A 16,911-nucleotide genomic window follows, 5' to 3' on the forward strand; every position below is an offset into this window, starting at 1 on the left:
TCTACCAAGTGATTGACATCAAAAATCTAGTCACAAAACAATCCTAAAAATAATAATGTGTTTGGGTTGAAGTGATGTGGTTGGAAAAAGCTGGAGAACGGCGTTAAGCGAGCCAGTAGGACGGCGCGGAAGACCTCGCGGGGGGGGTGGGGCTCGCACCCATCTGGATGCAGCTGTGTTCTACGCACAGTTGAGCGTCAGCATGCGGTGTGACAGGCTCGCCGCCGCCGCCACCATCATCAGCATCATCATCACCACCTGTGAGTTATTTGAACTGACTTGATTTGCATGTTATGGTTGGGGGGGGGGGGCGATGGGTTTCTGAATTGGAATGTGAAGTCATTGGAGGAGGGCTACTTCCCCCACCCCCGTCCTGGTTTTCTTTTATTTGTTTTTCTTCAGCTTTCATCGTATGCGTGAAGTTCCACCTGGGTACGAGTTCGGGACTCCGGCTATACTGTACGTTGTTTTCGCTACCTTATCCAGTGTTACAATATCCACACTTATTTATATGGCATGGCTTCTAGAAAAGTCAGTATCCAGTACTCAATACTTGAGCCCTATTGTATACGTACACAAGACCGACGCTATCTGCGCCCATACTAAATATACGATAGCCTGCCACATCTGCTAATCTTGTAAAAATAGCGAAGCCCAACTCTCAGGACGTTGGAACCTTGTGTAAAAAGTCAATAAGAAGAGAATCCGTACCGTGACTGGCAAATCCTTTTCGGCCCGCGTAATTCTTGTGGAATTCCCCGAAACCTGAAGGTCACGATGGTTGACAAAGGACGGTTGGACATCTGTCCACAATCATCTCCACTTTCTCCAGCGTGTAAGATATGTCCCGAGTTACTGTGGGGAAGAACACCAAAGGTCCGGTAGCATCAGAGATGGTAACTTTTGGACTTTGCGCTGAATACAATATGGATAGTCCTTTTCCTCTTTCGCGTCGGAGCGCGGCGCGCTTTCCCACTTGGCGTCGCTCCAACTCAGATGAGCTCGGGCCCGGAGAAGCCGGCCGGCGCCGTTAAAAGCCGATTCTGATCAAGCGCTACGTGAGCGCAGTCCCCTAACCCTAAGCGTTCCAAGTGAGAAGTCTTGTCTTGGTCGTGGATTCCACGAAATACAGCTTGGAAAGGAAAATCATCAAATCATTTTCTTTATTGACATTTTGCACAACTTCCCAATTTCATTGTCACCACAGTTTGTATAATAGGGCTATACTAAAACTACATAATGTGACGGATACAGTGTGTAAAAGTACTAAATCCGTACGTACTATAGCAATGCTATTATGATGTGAAAAAGAAACGTGCGTTTGTGTGACGCGTGCACACAAACAAAGATTGTGTCGATTCGGTGCCAGTCGCCCTCGTCCCCGCCAGCAACGACAAAAGACACCCGGCCGAGTGTGTTGTGCGAGTCCGCCTGCGTGCGTCTCATACGAGCCGCAGAAAAAAGAGCTTCGGCGCTCTTCACGCGAGCCGGGCGCTGGAACCGAATCGGCGCGGGGCTCCCTTCCCGATCGAAATCTGGAAAAACTTGATGGCTGCCTTTCCACGCAGAAGCCAAGAAAAGCACTGACAAAAGATGACGGCGGAAAGAGCTTACCGAGAATATCCTGCGAGAAGAAAAAAAAAAATGGTGGAGTTGAGCAGAGGACAAGACGTCGCGTTAACGGGCAGGAGAAACTGGAGCGTTGGCGTCTGTAGGGACGGAAAACCGCCGGGGGGGGAATGGACACAATTCCGAAAGCTTAGGAGTGTTTGAAATCTTGAAAAGCAACTTCAGCTACTTCGGCCTCGCAAAAGAAAAAGTCAGTCAGCGGGTTCCTCGAGCAAGCGTGTTCGGGGGCCGCAGGAGGACCACAACAAAGTCGGCGTATTTTAGAGGCCAACCTGCCAAATACACAAATGCAAAACGGCTTTGGCACAGAGACGGCGAGATGGGACGAGCTTGTCGGGGAGAAGAAAGAGCCGCCTCTCGCTCGTGATTTCCAAAAGTCGAAAGGTCATCCGTCATTTCCAAAGCGATGCCTCGAAATGTCTTCATGCAACGTCATTGGAGGCCTCTCGCAAGCCAAAACAACCGCCAACCCCGAGACGACGGAAAACTGGATTTGGTTGATGTGACGCTCTCCCATCTGAGCTTTGCAGATCGCAGTACTTGCACTTCCGCGTTTTACGTGGGCTGCTCTTTTTTTTGTCTGCATTCTTCATTGCAGACATCAAATCCTGGTTGGCCAGTCTGGCCTAACCATGATAAAAAAAAAAAAAAAAAACGGAAGCTTTAGTCATCAGTTCTGAGGCCGTTTTCAACTAAAGTTACGAGCACCGTTTCTAAAATCTTTTCCGTACTTTATCACTTTTTTTTTTTATTTTTATTTTTTTTGTCACCGGAGGAATGGAGCATATCCAGCATTCGCAGTCCGGCCCCCTTCCTCTCTCGGCCCATGAGAGAGAAAAGAAAAATGAGAGAGAGATGAAAGGTACTGTACAGATAAAAGTCTGATGGGTTACGATTTTGTTGCGGTCAGCACTGGCGGAATCGTTCAGCGGCCATCTTAGCTACAACCTGTGCATGTGGTGTGAAGCGAGCCGTCCGATATGCCGGGACCGTCGCCGGGACCGTGTCTGCTCCTCCAACTGCTCCTTGTCCTCCTTCTGCTCCTCCCTACAGGAGATCTGCGTGGCCGTGTGGTGAGCTCAGACGCTAGCATGCTAACATGCTAAATTATCCGAGCGGCAGTGACGCCTTGAGGCCGCTTTATACTCCCGCCGTTGACAACGCCCGCATCGCCTCACGGGGCGCGGCACCCCTTCCGGAGGCCGTTAAAAAAAAGTTGCCGCCGAGCTCATCTCTCACGTTTGGCCCGTTTGAGTCGGATGCCGTCATGACATATCGACCGTTCTTTCTGGCACTACGTAGCTCCGACGTCGCCGGCTTCTCGGTGGATTTGGCAGCATGATTAAACGAATCGTCCGGTCGTTTAAGTCCATTTCTTCAATCAGACACGCTCCCTCGATCAAACCGCTCCTGAAAATGGACCAAAACCCTGTGTCATCTTAGCCAAAGGCAGCCGTAGCGACATCTCTGACTTGGAGAAGACGTGCGCATTTTCAAAAGTGGGCCGGTGGGCAAACGACACGTGGGTGAGCCACCCACAGTCACGTCGGCGCAGTCGCCGCCCGCGCGAGTGTAAAGGCCTCAAGCGTCTTCCTGCTCTCCTTCGACGTAAGCACGACCGCGTCATCGCTGGCTCACCTGTTAGCATGCTAGCAGGTGAGCCGAACACACGCAAACGAACTAACGAGGTCCCGTTCCTTTTATGCAGGACGGAGTCTAACGCAAGCGTGTCCGTGCGAACCATGTGCCACAATCCCGCGCTGCCGTTGGATGGCGCGGAGGAAACCGAGCTTCTGCTGGGCTCAACGTCTAACGAGTGTCAAATGACTGGAGCGGCAAAGACTGCCCGGACTGCGCAACCGGCCGTGACCTTGCAGGTGTGCGCTTGCCGTGGCGAACACGAGTGCAACGACAAGCTCATCTTCCGACGCGATGCTAACGGTGAGCGAGCTGATTGTGAAAATGCTCAGCAACATGTTACGATGTTGCGATTTAGAATTGTTGGGCAACCTAAACGTTGATCATGTTGGTAACCATCCATCCATCCATCCATCCGTCCGTCGGCCATCCATCCCATTTCCACCGCTTATATGAGGTCAGCAGTTTAAGCAGAGAAGCTCAGTCTTTCTTCTCCCAGCCACTTCATCCAGCTCTTCCAAGGAGACCCCGAGGCGTTCCCAAGCCGGCCGAGAGATGTGGTCCGTCCAGATTGTCCCGCCCGCCCGCCGGGACATGCCCAGAACAGCACACCAGGGAGGCATAACAATCAGATGCCCCGAACTACCTCATTTGTCAATGCGGAGCAGCAGCGGCTGGACTCCGAGACCTCCTCGGGGATCGAGCTTTTCACCCTATCCGTAGGGCGGAGCCCGGACAGCCCGGAGAGGAAACTTGCATCACGCGGCTCGTAACCTTAGGTGAAGGGTTGGAACGTAGATTAATTGGGAAATGGAGCGACACCACGACAGGCAGGGTCTCGCGGAAAGGACCAAAATGTGCTCAGGACGGCGCCACCCTGCGGCGTCCGAGTCGACACCGGCCGTAGCGACGGCAAACTGCGCGCGGACGTCGGCGCACGCAACTATACTGACGCTAGAATAGAAGAATAATCTGGTGCGTGACCATTGTGCAGATAAATAGTGCAGAGACTTCAAGAAAGGGTTGCAGTTTAACGTGACTCGGAGTGCCATATCATCTGGGACAGCTGTCAACGGTCTGGCAATGGTGCAAATGCTAAAGATACTTCTCAAGCACGAGTGGCCAATATTAGGGAAGAAAAAAATCTGGAAGTAGTGCAGGGTGGCGAGACGATACTACAGCGAGTGTACGAGGAGCATATAATCGGCGGCTGCGGTGGTTCCTGTGGATGAGAGAGGACGCATCCTAGGGGTGCACGTAGATGAGGTGGCCTCCTTGTGTCCCGCTCGTGAAGGAAGCTGGCAGATGCTGATCTGGAAAAAACCTGAAGGGGAAGACTTCAAGGATGATGATGAGTCCACAAGCAGGATCCTCGCGTTGGAATAGGGTTAGCCATCGTCACGCACGCCAGACTTTGTTCGTTCGCACTAGTTTTTCCAACTTTTTCCTCTTTGCGATGTGGATTTCTTTAGTCGGCTCTTTTCTAACCCAATCAGACGGGACCCTACCCCCGCTTCGTCTTTAGCCTGGCAAAGTTCGCCTTGCCGGCGAAACACGAACGTGCATACTTTCCACATACCTTTCCCATCTTAAAGCAAGCGGTCGTGTTCTACCCGCGTACGGCCGCAATCATATCTAACGTTGGGAACGGTATCCGGATAGAGTATCGTATTAATGTCGGAGCAGGGCGAGTCCTGGCAGGAACGTACGTGGGACTTCTAATAGGGCAGAAAAGACGACTAAACCTAGAGCAGTATTAGCACTAGCTAGCACGAATGCTCTTCAACATTCCAATAAACATAGCGCACGAGTAAAGACGCTAGTAAAAAGCGCTCAAACACAGGAAGTAGACGCCACGCCGACATCCTAGTCTGGTGACATCACAGATGCAGTAATGTTGTTGTCGTTCAGGTTTGCCTTCTGTGTGGGACAAAGACGTGATCCCGGCGGTGCTGGTCAGCCTGGTCCCGCTCGTCGTGGCGCTGGCAATAGTCGCCACCCTCTACTGGACCTCCAAGCGACAAAGCCGCAAAAGAGCCCCCTCCGGACTTTGGAGCCCGCTGGCCCACCCGGACCCGAGGGGAAAAAACACACCGGCAGCCCCGTCCGGCACGCCCAAGCCGGGACAGGCGGACCGGTCGCCGGCCGTCCAAATGGAAGCGGCGGTGGGCGGCGGTCGCTTTGTGCGGGTGTGGAGGGCCCGGCTCCTGGGTGAGAGTCCAAACCAAGCGGGCGGCGGCGGCGGCAGCTCTGTGATCGCGGTGAAAGTTTTTCCCCGCGCCGAGGTAGCGGCTTGGAGGCACGAAGGCGCCATCTTGGCTGACGCCGGGATGCAGCACCGCAACATCGTCCCATTCTTGGGGGCGCAGGTGACGTCTTACGTTCTTAACGCCGCTAAAATCGGGCAAATTCCTGCTAGCTCCAAAAATAAGCACTTTTCAACACAGCTAATAAACGTTGCGTGTCTTCATCTTCATTTCAACACAACAGGACGGACAATTAGCAAAGGTGACTCTGAACACGCCGCCATTTTGGACTGTACAAATACGACACCGCAAGAGCACTTTGTTGCAACTCATGCATTGTAGTCCAAGGTCGCGCTTCAGTACTTATGTTGGTTTTGGGATCACGGCGCTTCACATTCGACTTAGTCAGGGATCAAAAAGCAAACAGGAACAAACGCCATGGCATTTCCTTCACGGGATGAACAAACAAAGCGCCGTCACAATGCTCCACTGCAACTGAAAATCGCAAAGCGGCGTCGTCTCGGAAATGTCGTGCCGTGTGCCGTGGCCCCTTTGCGCCACGTTCAGCCGAGATGCGTGTCGCCACTTTACGTCCGTCTTTTATTCCAACTTGTCATTACAGCCACTGGCCACTGAGCGGCGCACGATCAGGAAAATCATTGCTTGTGACGCCAGATAATCCAAAACATAGTTCACAACAACAACAGCGAAAAGAAGGCAAACAAACACTGAGACTGCTAGGGAATAACTACCAGAGTAAAACAAATAAAAATCATCTCAATAAATTGTGCAGTTTGTGCTATCATAATCGCTTTTTTTTTTTTTTTTTTTAAGACACACACACACCCCTCCGCCAAATGGAATCGTGACTTTGATGTATTGTTATAGCCCGAACGTTACATCATTCTACATGAAGAAAACGCAACGTGATGCGATGCATCGCCAAAATACTAGCAACATAAATTGTCAGCGGTGCTTCTCAACATGAGAATCAAAACGTGCAAGTCGATGGGGAGAAAAAAAAAATATATATATATATATATATGTTGGGCTCAAATCAAAGGCGAATCTAAAAATATCTCATGTTTTGTTTGAGGGCCAAAAACCATCTGCTCGTCCCAATCCAAAACAATAATAAGGATCAGTTCTTATCTGGCTCAGACGGATGCTAATTACCATGCTAATGACAGGTGAGGGGCGGGGCCTACTGGCTGCTGCTGGCCTATCACAGGCTGGGAAATCTTCGAGACTTCCTGACAGCCAACGTTCTGGGCTGGAAGCGGCTGCTAACGATGGCGACCGGCTTGGCGCGAGGCCTGGCGCACCTGCACAGCGACACCCTTTGGCCGTCGGGGTCGCCCAAGGTAACGCTTAGCATGTCACGTAGAAAATGGCTCATCGGTGCATTATTAGCGAACGTGCCCACTGCAACATTCGAAAATAATAAAGAGAGGCGTCCGTTACAGTTGGCTTCGGGGCTACGTTTTGGGGTCGGGGGTGAGGAATCGGGCTGCTTAGGGTTAGCGGCAAACGGTAACACCGCCACGTGCGTTCGTCGACAAGCTGGCTAGAAAAGTCCAACGTGACTTGCGCTAGTCTAGCTATTTTGGCGCTCGCGTTTCAGGTGTCGGTGGCTCACCGCGACGTGAAGAGCGGCAACGTGCTGGTGAAGGACGACGGAGACGTCGCTCTGTGCGACTTTGGCCTCGCCGTCAAACTCCACGACGAGCTCACCGCGGACGACTTCGCCAACAGCGGCCAGGTAACCCGACGCGGCGGAGCTACGTGAGTTGTCGTAACACAACCACGCTGAAGCGATGAGTCGTGACGTAACGTAACGGGAAGTAAGGCTAGCTAGCTACTATAACGTGACAAAATGACGGAACGTGACGTGATGTGATGCGACACGAAGTGCGGTCGTAAAACAATGTGAGATGTTTGCTTGCGTGCGGAGGTGGGCACGGCGCGCTACATGTCTCCGGAAGCGTTAGAGTCTCGCGTGAACCTGGAGGATGGCGGCGAGTCCTTCAAGCAGATGGACGTCTACTCCATGGCGCTCGTCCTTTGGGAGATGGCCTCGCGATGCCGCGTCGGCAGAGGTAAAGCGCGTGTCTTTTCTAGACGTCTGCCGATTTTTTTTTTTTTTTTGCATGGACGTTTAATTGCGCGGGTGCAGAGGTTCCCAGTTACGTGCCTCCCTTCACCGGCTTGGTGGGTGAGCATCCCCGCGTGGACGTGATGCGCGATGTGGTCATCAGGGGGCGCCAACGCCCCGACATGCCGATAGCATCGACGCGGCATTGGGTGAGTGAGTGGGGTCGGGAAAGCCAGGCGCGCATTCCAGCTAGCACGCTAACGGTTGCGTCCTGCCGGCAGGGAATGAGCCTCTATTGCGCAACAGTCACAGAGTGCTGGGACCACGACCCTGAGGCACGCCTCACGGCGCACTGCGTGCTCGAACGATTACGTGCGCTCACGAGGCGGGAAGGGGGACAGGAAGTGTGGCCGTGTTGAAGAATGTCCTGGTTGCCCGGCCCCCTCGGGTGGATGTGGCGGACGTTTCCCATCATGCTTTGCTTACCGGTGTCCACTGCACCATCTTCAGGAGCTTGTTGATTGGTTGCCACGCCAACGTTGGGGAAGGAGGCCGCCTCCTCTGGGATGTTCTGATCATTTTGGGGCTGTGGCGACCATCGTGTTATTTCATTCAATTCCAATTGCAATCACGATCAATGTCAAATCGTCCCCCCCAAAAAATGTACCATCGTTGCTCGATGACAAGACGGCACGTCTTTATGTCTGAAATGTTGCCGTAGTCGTGCGGCTCCAAATTCCTTGACCGTTTTTGACATTCTTGGGAAAATAAAGACGATTCTCCCGGTGATTCTTTGCCATGTGCTGGGAACGCGGCAACAGGCCCTACAGAGCTCGTTCGCGCACCGAAGTCACGTGACCGGCCGTACTGCTGGTCTATAACAAAGCATTCTTCAACGCTAAGTCGACACGAAAATACGTCGCCCAGAGTTTTGTCCGATACCGTTGAGCATTTAGGAGGTGATGATAAACGAAGGTACGTGGAAAAATGAGAGACACTTTGCAAAGAGGTCCCGGATTGAATGCAGAAGTCGATGTTTTCGCAGATAAGAAATTGGACTGTTAATTGGCTTCCGCTCGTCTTGGACAACTGGATCCACCGCCTAACCCTGACTTAAAAAAAAAAATAAATAAATAAATGTTCTTCTGAAGTATTTGTCAAACTTGGTCTCCGAACCATCGGACCTTGGCAGATGAGGCACGGTGACGGACAGAACTCATGAACTCTCTTCAATGGATAGGTTTCCAGTGACGTCACCACAGTCCTGAGACCAATCGGATAAACTAAAAATTCACGCTTCACCTATCATCTGTGTTCTCTCACAAGATGGCGTAATTGGAAACCTATTCACGAGATGGCACTTAGCTATCTACTTTCTGCGACATTTTGGTGGAGATTTTTCCCCTATAAAGGATGTGGCCTGTCTACAAAGAGGTTGCAATTGACTGCTCCGCTCAATATCACGTGTTCAACGACAGCGTGTTTACACCCGCCCCGAGCGCTAGCACTAGCTTGCTAGGCCTCATAACGTTTTGATGGCTTGCGATCCGTATCGCATTAAAAGTACGTGAGCATAGCTCAAGTAAGCCTGACACGAAGTCCTTCCCTGAGTCCCGCTGACCACCAACACCTCATTTTCTTCTTATGAAACAGTCGGCGCGATCCACTTGTGTCTTCGTCCCCACGTATTTGAGCGGACAAGATAAAGCGCAATAATTTAAAAAAAAAAAAAAAAAATCGGGATGCGTTGGTTTCTTAAAATGGGATTTTATTTAAGTAGTCTGAATTAGTCAATCTGAAAGAGAAGAGAGAAAAGCACTTTTCAAATAAGCAGGCAGTCGGAATTGACTACGAAAAAGGCGACCTTTCCAATATGGCCGCCTCTCAGGCACGTCGTATATCCGGGCGGCTACAAGCAGTTTGAATGGAGTTCTTCTTTCTATCGTGGAACCTTTGAAGTATCCCTGAGTTTCTTGAAGTTATTGTTGTATTTCATTGTTTATAAACGATTCAAAACATTCCCCGGGTAAAAAGTTAAAAAAAAAAAAAAACAACAACCTATCTGGGTAAGTTTTCTTCTCTTCGACGACCGACAGCGCCCCCTACCCAAATATTGGCCCGATCTCGTTCCGTGTTACGCACTTTGTGACGGCTCGCAGATTGTTCCGCAACACCGGCATCGGTTCGCTTCCGACCTGGCAGGAGATGGATACGAAACATCCGTCAAGTATTCGTTCGAACGCAAATGACCCCGCGAGGAACACGGCTGACAACAGCATGGCCACAAGGACAAATTAGTAAGAAACGCTTCGTTCTTTTATTGTCCACAGCTTCTGTCAATTTGGTGTCGACCGAGCTACGTTGCAAGAGTGCAATGTTTTGTCACGTTTGGGTTTCGCTTTCCGGGAAAAGGCAACTTGTTTGTGTTTCCTTTGTGTCGTGGTGCGTTCGGGGTTCCCCCCGGAAATCGCACTTGTTTGGCCACCTGCGCATGCGTTCAACTCAATCGGGTGACTTTCTGCAGCGAGTGCGTGCCCGGTGGGTACGGAAGCGCATTACTGTCACACCAACAACAACAACAACGACAAGAAAAGGTCCCGTTTCACATAATAATGTGAATCGTTTCAAGCATGGACGAGTATTGGTCAAAACGTGGACGATACCCTTGACAAAATATTTTTTGCACATTTATGTTCGGCTCAGAATATGTTGGAAAACTTTTATTTCAGTGCAGTTGTTCGATTGGAACAATAAAAATAATGTGTGTCATTCAGAGGGCTGATAGCTTCCCTAATTTCTATTTTCAAATTCTTTTCAATGCACTTTACGTAATTTCATGAGATGGTGTAATTAAAATGTTGTGTATTTAAAAAAATTGGAATGAAAGTATCTCACCGTGTGGAATGCGAGTTTTCATCTTTTCCACCGTATCGGCCAATGGAGCAGATTCTGATCCCGATTTGCGTTGGGATTGAATTGATCCCTTTGAGTCCTTTTTCCAAGATTGGCGATTCGTCCGTTTCAGACAAGACGGCTCGCTGCCGCCCAAAAGTGTCGCGCAAAGTGTACAAAAAACTTTCCGAGCTCATCCTCGAGATGTTTACTGACGTTTCTCATCCCCCGGCTCGCTCTCAGTTTAGGGGGAGTGAGCGTCATCGCTCCGATCGAGTCTCGCCGGAACAGGAACAGAATGAGTAAGCTCGGCTTTCCGTACGCTCTGGCCCCCGCCGACCGCCCTCCTTACTCGGCTGCCTTTTTTGAACCTTTTAGTAGCTGAGAAGGAAGAAGAAGAGCTGCAAAAATGGAAGGAGGCTCACAGACTCGCACACGTGCACACGACGCCACAGAGACTCGGTAAAAACCGTCACAATCGTTTCAAATCGTGGTGCCCTTGACCCTTCACCCTTGACCCTCGCACCACCTTCACTGTTTCAAGGCGGCCACGCCTCCTTGGCCCAAGTCCGGGAGAAACAGTTGGCGGACTTGCGTTGCTCCAAGATCCAGAAGAAGGTAACGCCTGTGCTGCCTTTTCTGATTGGCTGCGAGGATTTCAATATTATATGTTACTGATTCGAGAGGAATCATTTGATCAGTTATGAAATCAAATCGAGTTTTTTGTCAAACGTTGGCCCGGCGGCGACGTCATCTTGCGCACGGCCGGGAAAAGCAAATTGTTTGCGTCGCCCGCCGCAAAATCTGCATCAACGTTTCAGATCGTAACTTGTAATAATGCAAAATATTGAGCAGAATTGTATTGGGGGGGGGGTCACCGATGGTGTAGTGGTACACACGGCTGACTTTGACGTAGGATCGATTCCCGCTCAGTGACGGTGTCGATATGTGCCCCGGGACCGGCCGGCGACCGGTCGAGGGGGTACCGCGCCGATCGTCGTGATCCTTTTGAGGATAAGCGGCTCGGAAAAGGGACGGATAGACTGACGGGGGCATTCGTTGTAACCTCAGCAAAGCGTTATCGTTGGCTTCTGATTTGGAAACGACTTTTCCGTCCGAGGCGAGCGAACGTCCGCTCGTCTTCTCGGCCGTGACGGCGAAGCGAGCGAAGACGAGTTTGACGGCCCCGGCGCGGAGGTCGCCTCGTTCGGGTTCCGTTCGCTGCCCGTCGCCTTGATAACGGGCGCGTGGATGATCGACGTGTTGTTTAAGCTCAAACAGGAAACTTTGGCGAAGAACAAAAGACAAGAAGAAGAAGATGCGCTCCAGTGGAAGAAAGACGAACAGAGACAAAAGGTAGGAGAAGATGTCGTGTCTGGAAATCGGGCGTATTTTCGGTCGCAGCCGCGCGGGAGTACAGAGTCCAATTCCAAGACTGAAATATGACACGAATATCACGTTAGTCTTTTCAGGTGTCTAATTCAAAGAGCGAAGCAATATTAAATGCTCCTTTTCTTTGACAGAATATAGATCTATACGGTATGTAGTCAGATTTTGAACATCCTCCACCTAATAACAGATGCTGCTGCGGTGGCTAACGCTATTGGCGGTTCCGGCGTTTTGGTGCGGAGGCCACGCGCAATCGCTCACGTGATTGCGCCTGTGACGCTTTGCAGGCCGAACGTCTGGAGCAACGGAAGACGGCGGAGCGACACGCCAGGCGGGAAAACCTCCGTCGGGATCACGCCCGGTAACCCTTCGAGCGAAAGTTCCCACCTGATTGCGATGAGGTTGGGATCTCGTGTTGGACACCAATGGAAATGATTTGAATCACGTCCAAGCGATTCGTCACTTTCAACGTGAACGTTCTTGTCTTTGTAGCGTATTCCAGGAAGTTGAGCGTGACGTGCAAAACATTATCGACTGTTTTTGTTTTTGTTGGAATCGGGCTCGCGTTATTCTCATTCTTTTATGGAGGTGAATACGCACGGGTGGGTTTTTTTTTGTCCCTCAAGTCCAAGTGGATGGCTCCCGATTCGGGTCGGTCGGGATCATTTTGTTCAGCGGCGGCACAGTCATCGGGATTTTCCCAGTATTCCGCCGCCGATCCAAACGGACGATTGCGCTTCTTACGGTGTTCGTGGAATATGAATCCAATTGAATGATTTTGAAGTTGTCAACCGGCGTGAAAGGCCACATCGGCCTCTGCTGCCGATTGAACTTCCTCATCGATTCTTTTCCAATTGGTGTCCTGAACGTCACCAAACCAAACGCGGCTCGCCGACGTGTTAGCGTGAACCCGAACTCGCCCCCTTTAGTCCCATCTGTAGTGGTTCCGCTGCCTATTGGGCAATTTACTGAGCCGCTTATCCTCACCAGGGTTGCGGGAGTGGCGGAGTCGATGATGAACTTGTAAAAAAAACACACATGCGCGCGCACATTTTCTTCTTCTTTCTTCGCTTGATTGAAAATTTGCCAACAGGGTGAACTCGGCCTTCTTGGACAAGCTGGACCGGCACGGCGGAGGAAGCCCGGAAAGACGGACGAGCGAGGCGCCGCCCGGCGCCGGTGGACGCCACGGACCCGGACCTCGTGGTGAGGACGCCGTCTCTGGCGAGGCCGAGGAGTCCGGTGAGTCGAAGCGGACTTGTCTTGGCTTTTCGGCGAGGGTTAAGAGGAGTCGGACCCCGAGAGCCGAGTCGCGGTCGAAGCGAACCTGCTTTTAGCGTCAAACCTGACGACGCGAGACCGATCGCTCGGCTATTGACGCCTCGGTGTGACCGAGCAATAAGAAACAAGAAACAACACTTTGCTCTTTGGCCAATTTGAACACGGAGCTCCGTAATTTGGCAAATACTTTTTGTATTTATCGCGAAATGCTTCGCATGGAACGCTTGTGACGTCATCTGGAGACGTCCGCCCGGTGAGAGACGGGACAAATTTTGCCGTTTGCAGTTGATCGGCGTCGAAGCGGGCGCCGCAGTTTTCTCCTGGTCCCGCCTGTGCCGGAGGCCGATCGGTTCCGTTTCAGGAATCCATCTCGTGAGTGGCCCAAGCCTGGATAGATACAGACCGCTTACTCTCGAGCCCAGTTTTTCGAACAGCCTCAAGGGTGGTGATCGCGTTCCCGATGAAGACAGGAACCGTAGAACAGGGCATGAAACCGCTGCCAAAGCCGTTCTTTGTGGCGATACTTTTGTCTAAAAAAAATAGAAATTCTTTTCTATTTCCAGACCGAGATGAGTACCAAGAGCGGTACCGCTACAAGAACCTGGAATGGGCCTTGATGAAACTGATGGCAAAGTTTCCAAACTTCAGCAGACTCTTCCTGGAGGACATTCTTGACCAGTGTAGTGGCGACTACCTGCAGGCGTACGCTCTACTCGAGGGCTCGATGACTTGAAGTCCAACGACCCAAATGCAGGCCTGGTGGAGCGCTTCTATGTTGTGAGGATTTTTGAATTAAATGCGGGCCGGGTTTTGCGAGATAAGAGACTTCGCTTGCTCTATTTTTTTTTTTTTTTTTTGCATTGTGTTGCGAGCCAGAAACTGATCAAACTCAAGTCCAGATGCTTGCAGAGACCAAAAGCCTTGTCTGGACATTTCCAGGGACCAAGATTCAAGTCCAGACCCTTCCAGAGACCAAACGTCACGTCCGCATGGCTCCAGAGACCAAAACTCGAGTCCAGATGCTTGCAAAGACCAAAATCCTTGTCTGGACCTTTCCAGGGACCGAAATCCAAGTCCAGACCCTTCCTGAAACCGAAAGTCACGTTCACATGGCTCCAGAGACCAAAACTCGAGTCCAGATGCTTGCAAAGACCAAAATCCTTGTCTGGACCTTTCCAGGGACCGAAATCCAAGTCCAGACCCTTCCGGAGACCAAACTTCACGTCCACATGACTCCAGAGAATAAAACTCGAGTCCAGATGCTTGCAGAGACCAAAAGCCTTGTTTGGACCTTTCCAGGGACCAAAATCCAAGTCCAGACCCTTCCGGAGACCAAACTTCACGTCCACATGACTCCAGAGAATAAAACTCGAGTCCAGATGCTTGCAGAGACCAAAAGCCTTGTCTGGACCTTTCCAGGGACCAAAATTCAAGTCCATACCCTTCCTGAAACCGAAAGTCACGTCCACATGGCTCCAGAGACTAAAACTCGAGTCCAGATGCTCGCAGAGGCCAAAAGCCTTGTCTGGACATTTCTAGGGACCAAAATCCAAGTCCAGAGACCAAAAGTCTCGTCCACATGCCTCCAGAGACTAAAAGTGGAATCCAGATCCAAAGGGCCAGCCACTCTCGAGCTGACTGACGAGGCCACGGCCCTTTTCCGACCACTCGGTCGCGGATGTGCGGCAAAGTGGCGTTCTCTTGTCTTCTGGTCTCTTGTGTTTGTGGCGCGGCGGGCCGATTGTTGCCAGCCGCTGATCTCGGGGCATTTGCTGTGTTGTTGTCTGCAAGCTCGAGTGAGTTACTTTTTCCTTTTTCTTTTGGGGTTTTCGCAGAGGGTCAGCAGCATGACTCAAAATCTTCCATCTTGGCCTGGTTTTGATGGCCCTGAATTGAGTCAGCCGCAAGTGGAAGCGCTCCACCCAAATGCGGGGCCGATGTCCCCCTTTTTGTTTTTCAGGAAAGTAATCTTCTCAAGAAACCGCCGGGAGTTGGACTCGGGGTCGCTTTACGCTTTTCCAAGCATCCCGTGGCGCGCTCAAGCGTATGAATGTAAATATTCTCTCCCACTTCATGCCGGCGGCTGTTTTTGATGGAAAGCTCACGTCGCTGATTTGTTTTGTTGTCTGTTTTTGTTTTCCAAATGACAAATGTCTGTGTTAAATTGGGAAGATGCTTCCAATTAAAGGCTGAGAAATTCAAGTGAAGCGGAAATCTGACATTTGCGTTGAAAATTGCACTTTTGACTTTGGAACGGAAAGGTCGGGGCCTGCCCTGCCCCCCACCCCGCAGGTCCAGTCGGCAATCCGGCGATCTCTCCCCAGCTTTGAAAAGCCGTCGGCTCGCCGGCGCTATTTGGGGCCTCTCGCGGTCACGGTATCGACGCGGGGGGGGGGGGGGCTGATTTGGACGTGCCGAGAAAAGGCCGTCTCACGGGTGAGCTGGAGCTGATGCTGACAATTCCAAAAACAAAACAACAAGCTGATAAATGTGCTTTGTAAGGTCACAGGGGAAAAAGTCAACAAATTGATTGTTCCGGACTGGCGTCCCCTCCAAGGATCGGCGTTTGGACAAATCCCAGCCGGTTTCCACCAGACCCCGTCCCAAGCAGACGCTAACACACGGAGCGACCTCGGAAAAGGGCGGACCCTTGACTTTGTGAAGAAAGCTTCAGAGGTTGTTGCTTCCGACATCACCTGAAAAGCACCGCTGGGCGGCAGCAGGTAACGTACGTTTACATTTCCTCCAATATTTCTTTGAAAAACTGCAACTGTGAAATTGGCATTCAGTCAGCCAGCGTCAAATATCGAACAAGCGCCCTGTAATGTTTTCTCGTGATGTTTGTTGGCGTTGCGGCGCTGCGCTTGTGTGGTGCGTCCAGGGGCGCGGCAACAGGAGCTTCTTGTGAGGGTGCCCCCCCCCCCCCCCCCCACTCCAACGGCGCACACGTCGTCAAAGTCCACCGGTCGGCGCACTTGCCTCTCCCTCGGCCTTGGCGGTGCGGGACCCATCCCAGTACTTCGCGCCTCAGTCCAAGATTAGAAACAGGTGGCGGAAAGGCCGGCGAGTTGAGACACGCAAAGACCACACAAGACTACTTGCAAACTAATCCGAGACTGGATAAGTATGATGTTGAAAACCAAAGCCCCGACATGGAAAAGTGTGTGTACAGGCGCCATCTTTGGCGCTTTTTCAGCAAAAAGAGTGGGGCAACGCATGTAGACTGACACTTTAGCCTGTGTGTAGCGCAATTAATATGACTGTGTCAGTTGTAAAGTCCTCTTTGCGCGTGCCTGCCTCCCAGTCGGCATGGTGCTGCCGACGGGCGGCCAGAAGGAGGAGCACGGTGTCTATTGAATAGAAGCAAAAAATGTTTTCTTCTTGATTTTTTTCTTGCCTTTCCTCACTAATTGATGCAAGTGGAGTGTCGCGGCAAAATCCAGGCCAAATGGACATTTTTGGAATTGCAACGCAAGTGGACGGTCAGCCCGCTTCAAGCTCGCGGTTGGTGTGGGGCGTTCATGTGTAGGATCTTTTTGAGGATAAGTGAGCAGAAGATGAACGTCGTGGGGCCGTTCCTTCCAGAGGCGGCGCAGCGAGGCAAAAGCCTTTCCAAAGTACTGTTTTTTTTTTTTTTTTTTTTTTTCCTCACGTTTGTGCGCGGTATTACACGAAGAATATGGATTCACGCACAGTCCGGTGGTCCCCCGACGTTCTGCGAGGAATCGCCGTAGCCGCTTT

General features: G+C 51.4%; 2 protein-coding genes and 1 long non-coding RNA gene across 3 annotated transcripts; 2 read left to right on the forward strand and 1 right to left on the reverse strand.

The window, feature by feature from the left end:
- Positions 1-114: 114 nt before the first annotated feature.
- LOC133502709 (uncharacterized) lies at positions 115-7,294 on the reverse strand. Its single transcript, XR_009795553.1, has 3 exons — positions 7,153-7,294; positions 712-855; positions 115-258 (listed from the first exon to the last, which is right to left on the reverse strand). It is a non-coding gene; the product is annotated as an uncharacterized LOC133502709 (long non-coding RNA).
- Positions 2,405-15,372, forward strand: epsti1 (epithelial stromal interaction 1). The gene is made up of 15 exons (XM_061823798.1): positions 2,405-2,491; positions 2,597-2,702; positions 3,338-3,570; positions 5,179-5,636; positions 6,704-6,877; positions 6,980-7,046; positions 7,138-7,275; positions 7,468-7,612; positions 10,744-10,802; positions 10,879-10,962; positions 11,045-11,118; positions 11,773-11,856; positions 12,177-12,250; positions 12,983-13,131; positions 13,734-15,372. The coding sequence occupies exons 1-15, from the start codon at positions 2,407-2,409 to the stop codon at positions 13,901-13,903; spliced, it is 2,100 nt and encodes a 699-aa protein (XP_061679782.1). The 5' UTR covers positions 2,405-2,406; the 3' UTR covers positions 13,904-15,372.
- LOC133502708 (uncharacterized) lies at positions 14,070-15,372 on the forward strand. The gene is made up of 2 exons (XM_061823799.1): positions 14,070-15,222; positions 15,343-15,372. Exons 1-2 carry the CDS (start codon positions 14,070-14,072, stop codon positions 15,354-15,356), a joined length of 1,167 nt encoding a protein of 388 aa, XP_061679783.1. The 3' UTR covers positions 15,357-15,372.
- Positions 15,373-16,911: the final 1,539 nt, after the last annotated feature.

This window comes from Syngnathoides biaculeatus, chromosome 6, assembly GCF_019802595.1.
Source record: "Syngnathoides biaculeatus isolate LvHL_M chromosome 6, ASM1980259v1, whole genome shotgun sequence".
Lineage (NCBI taxonomy): Eukaryota > Metazoa > Chordata > Actinopteri > Syngnathiformes > Syngnathidae > Syngnathoides > Syngnathoides biaculeatus.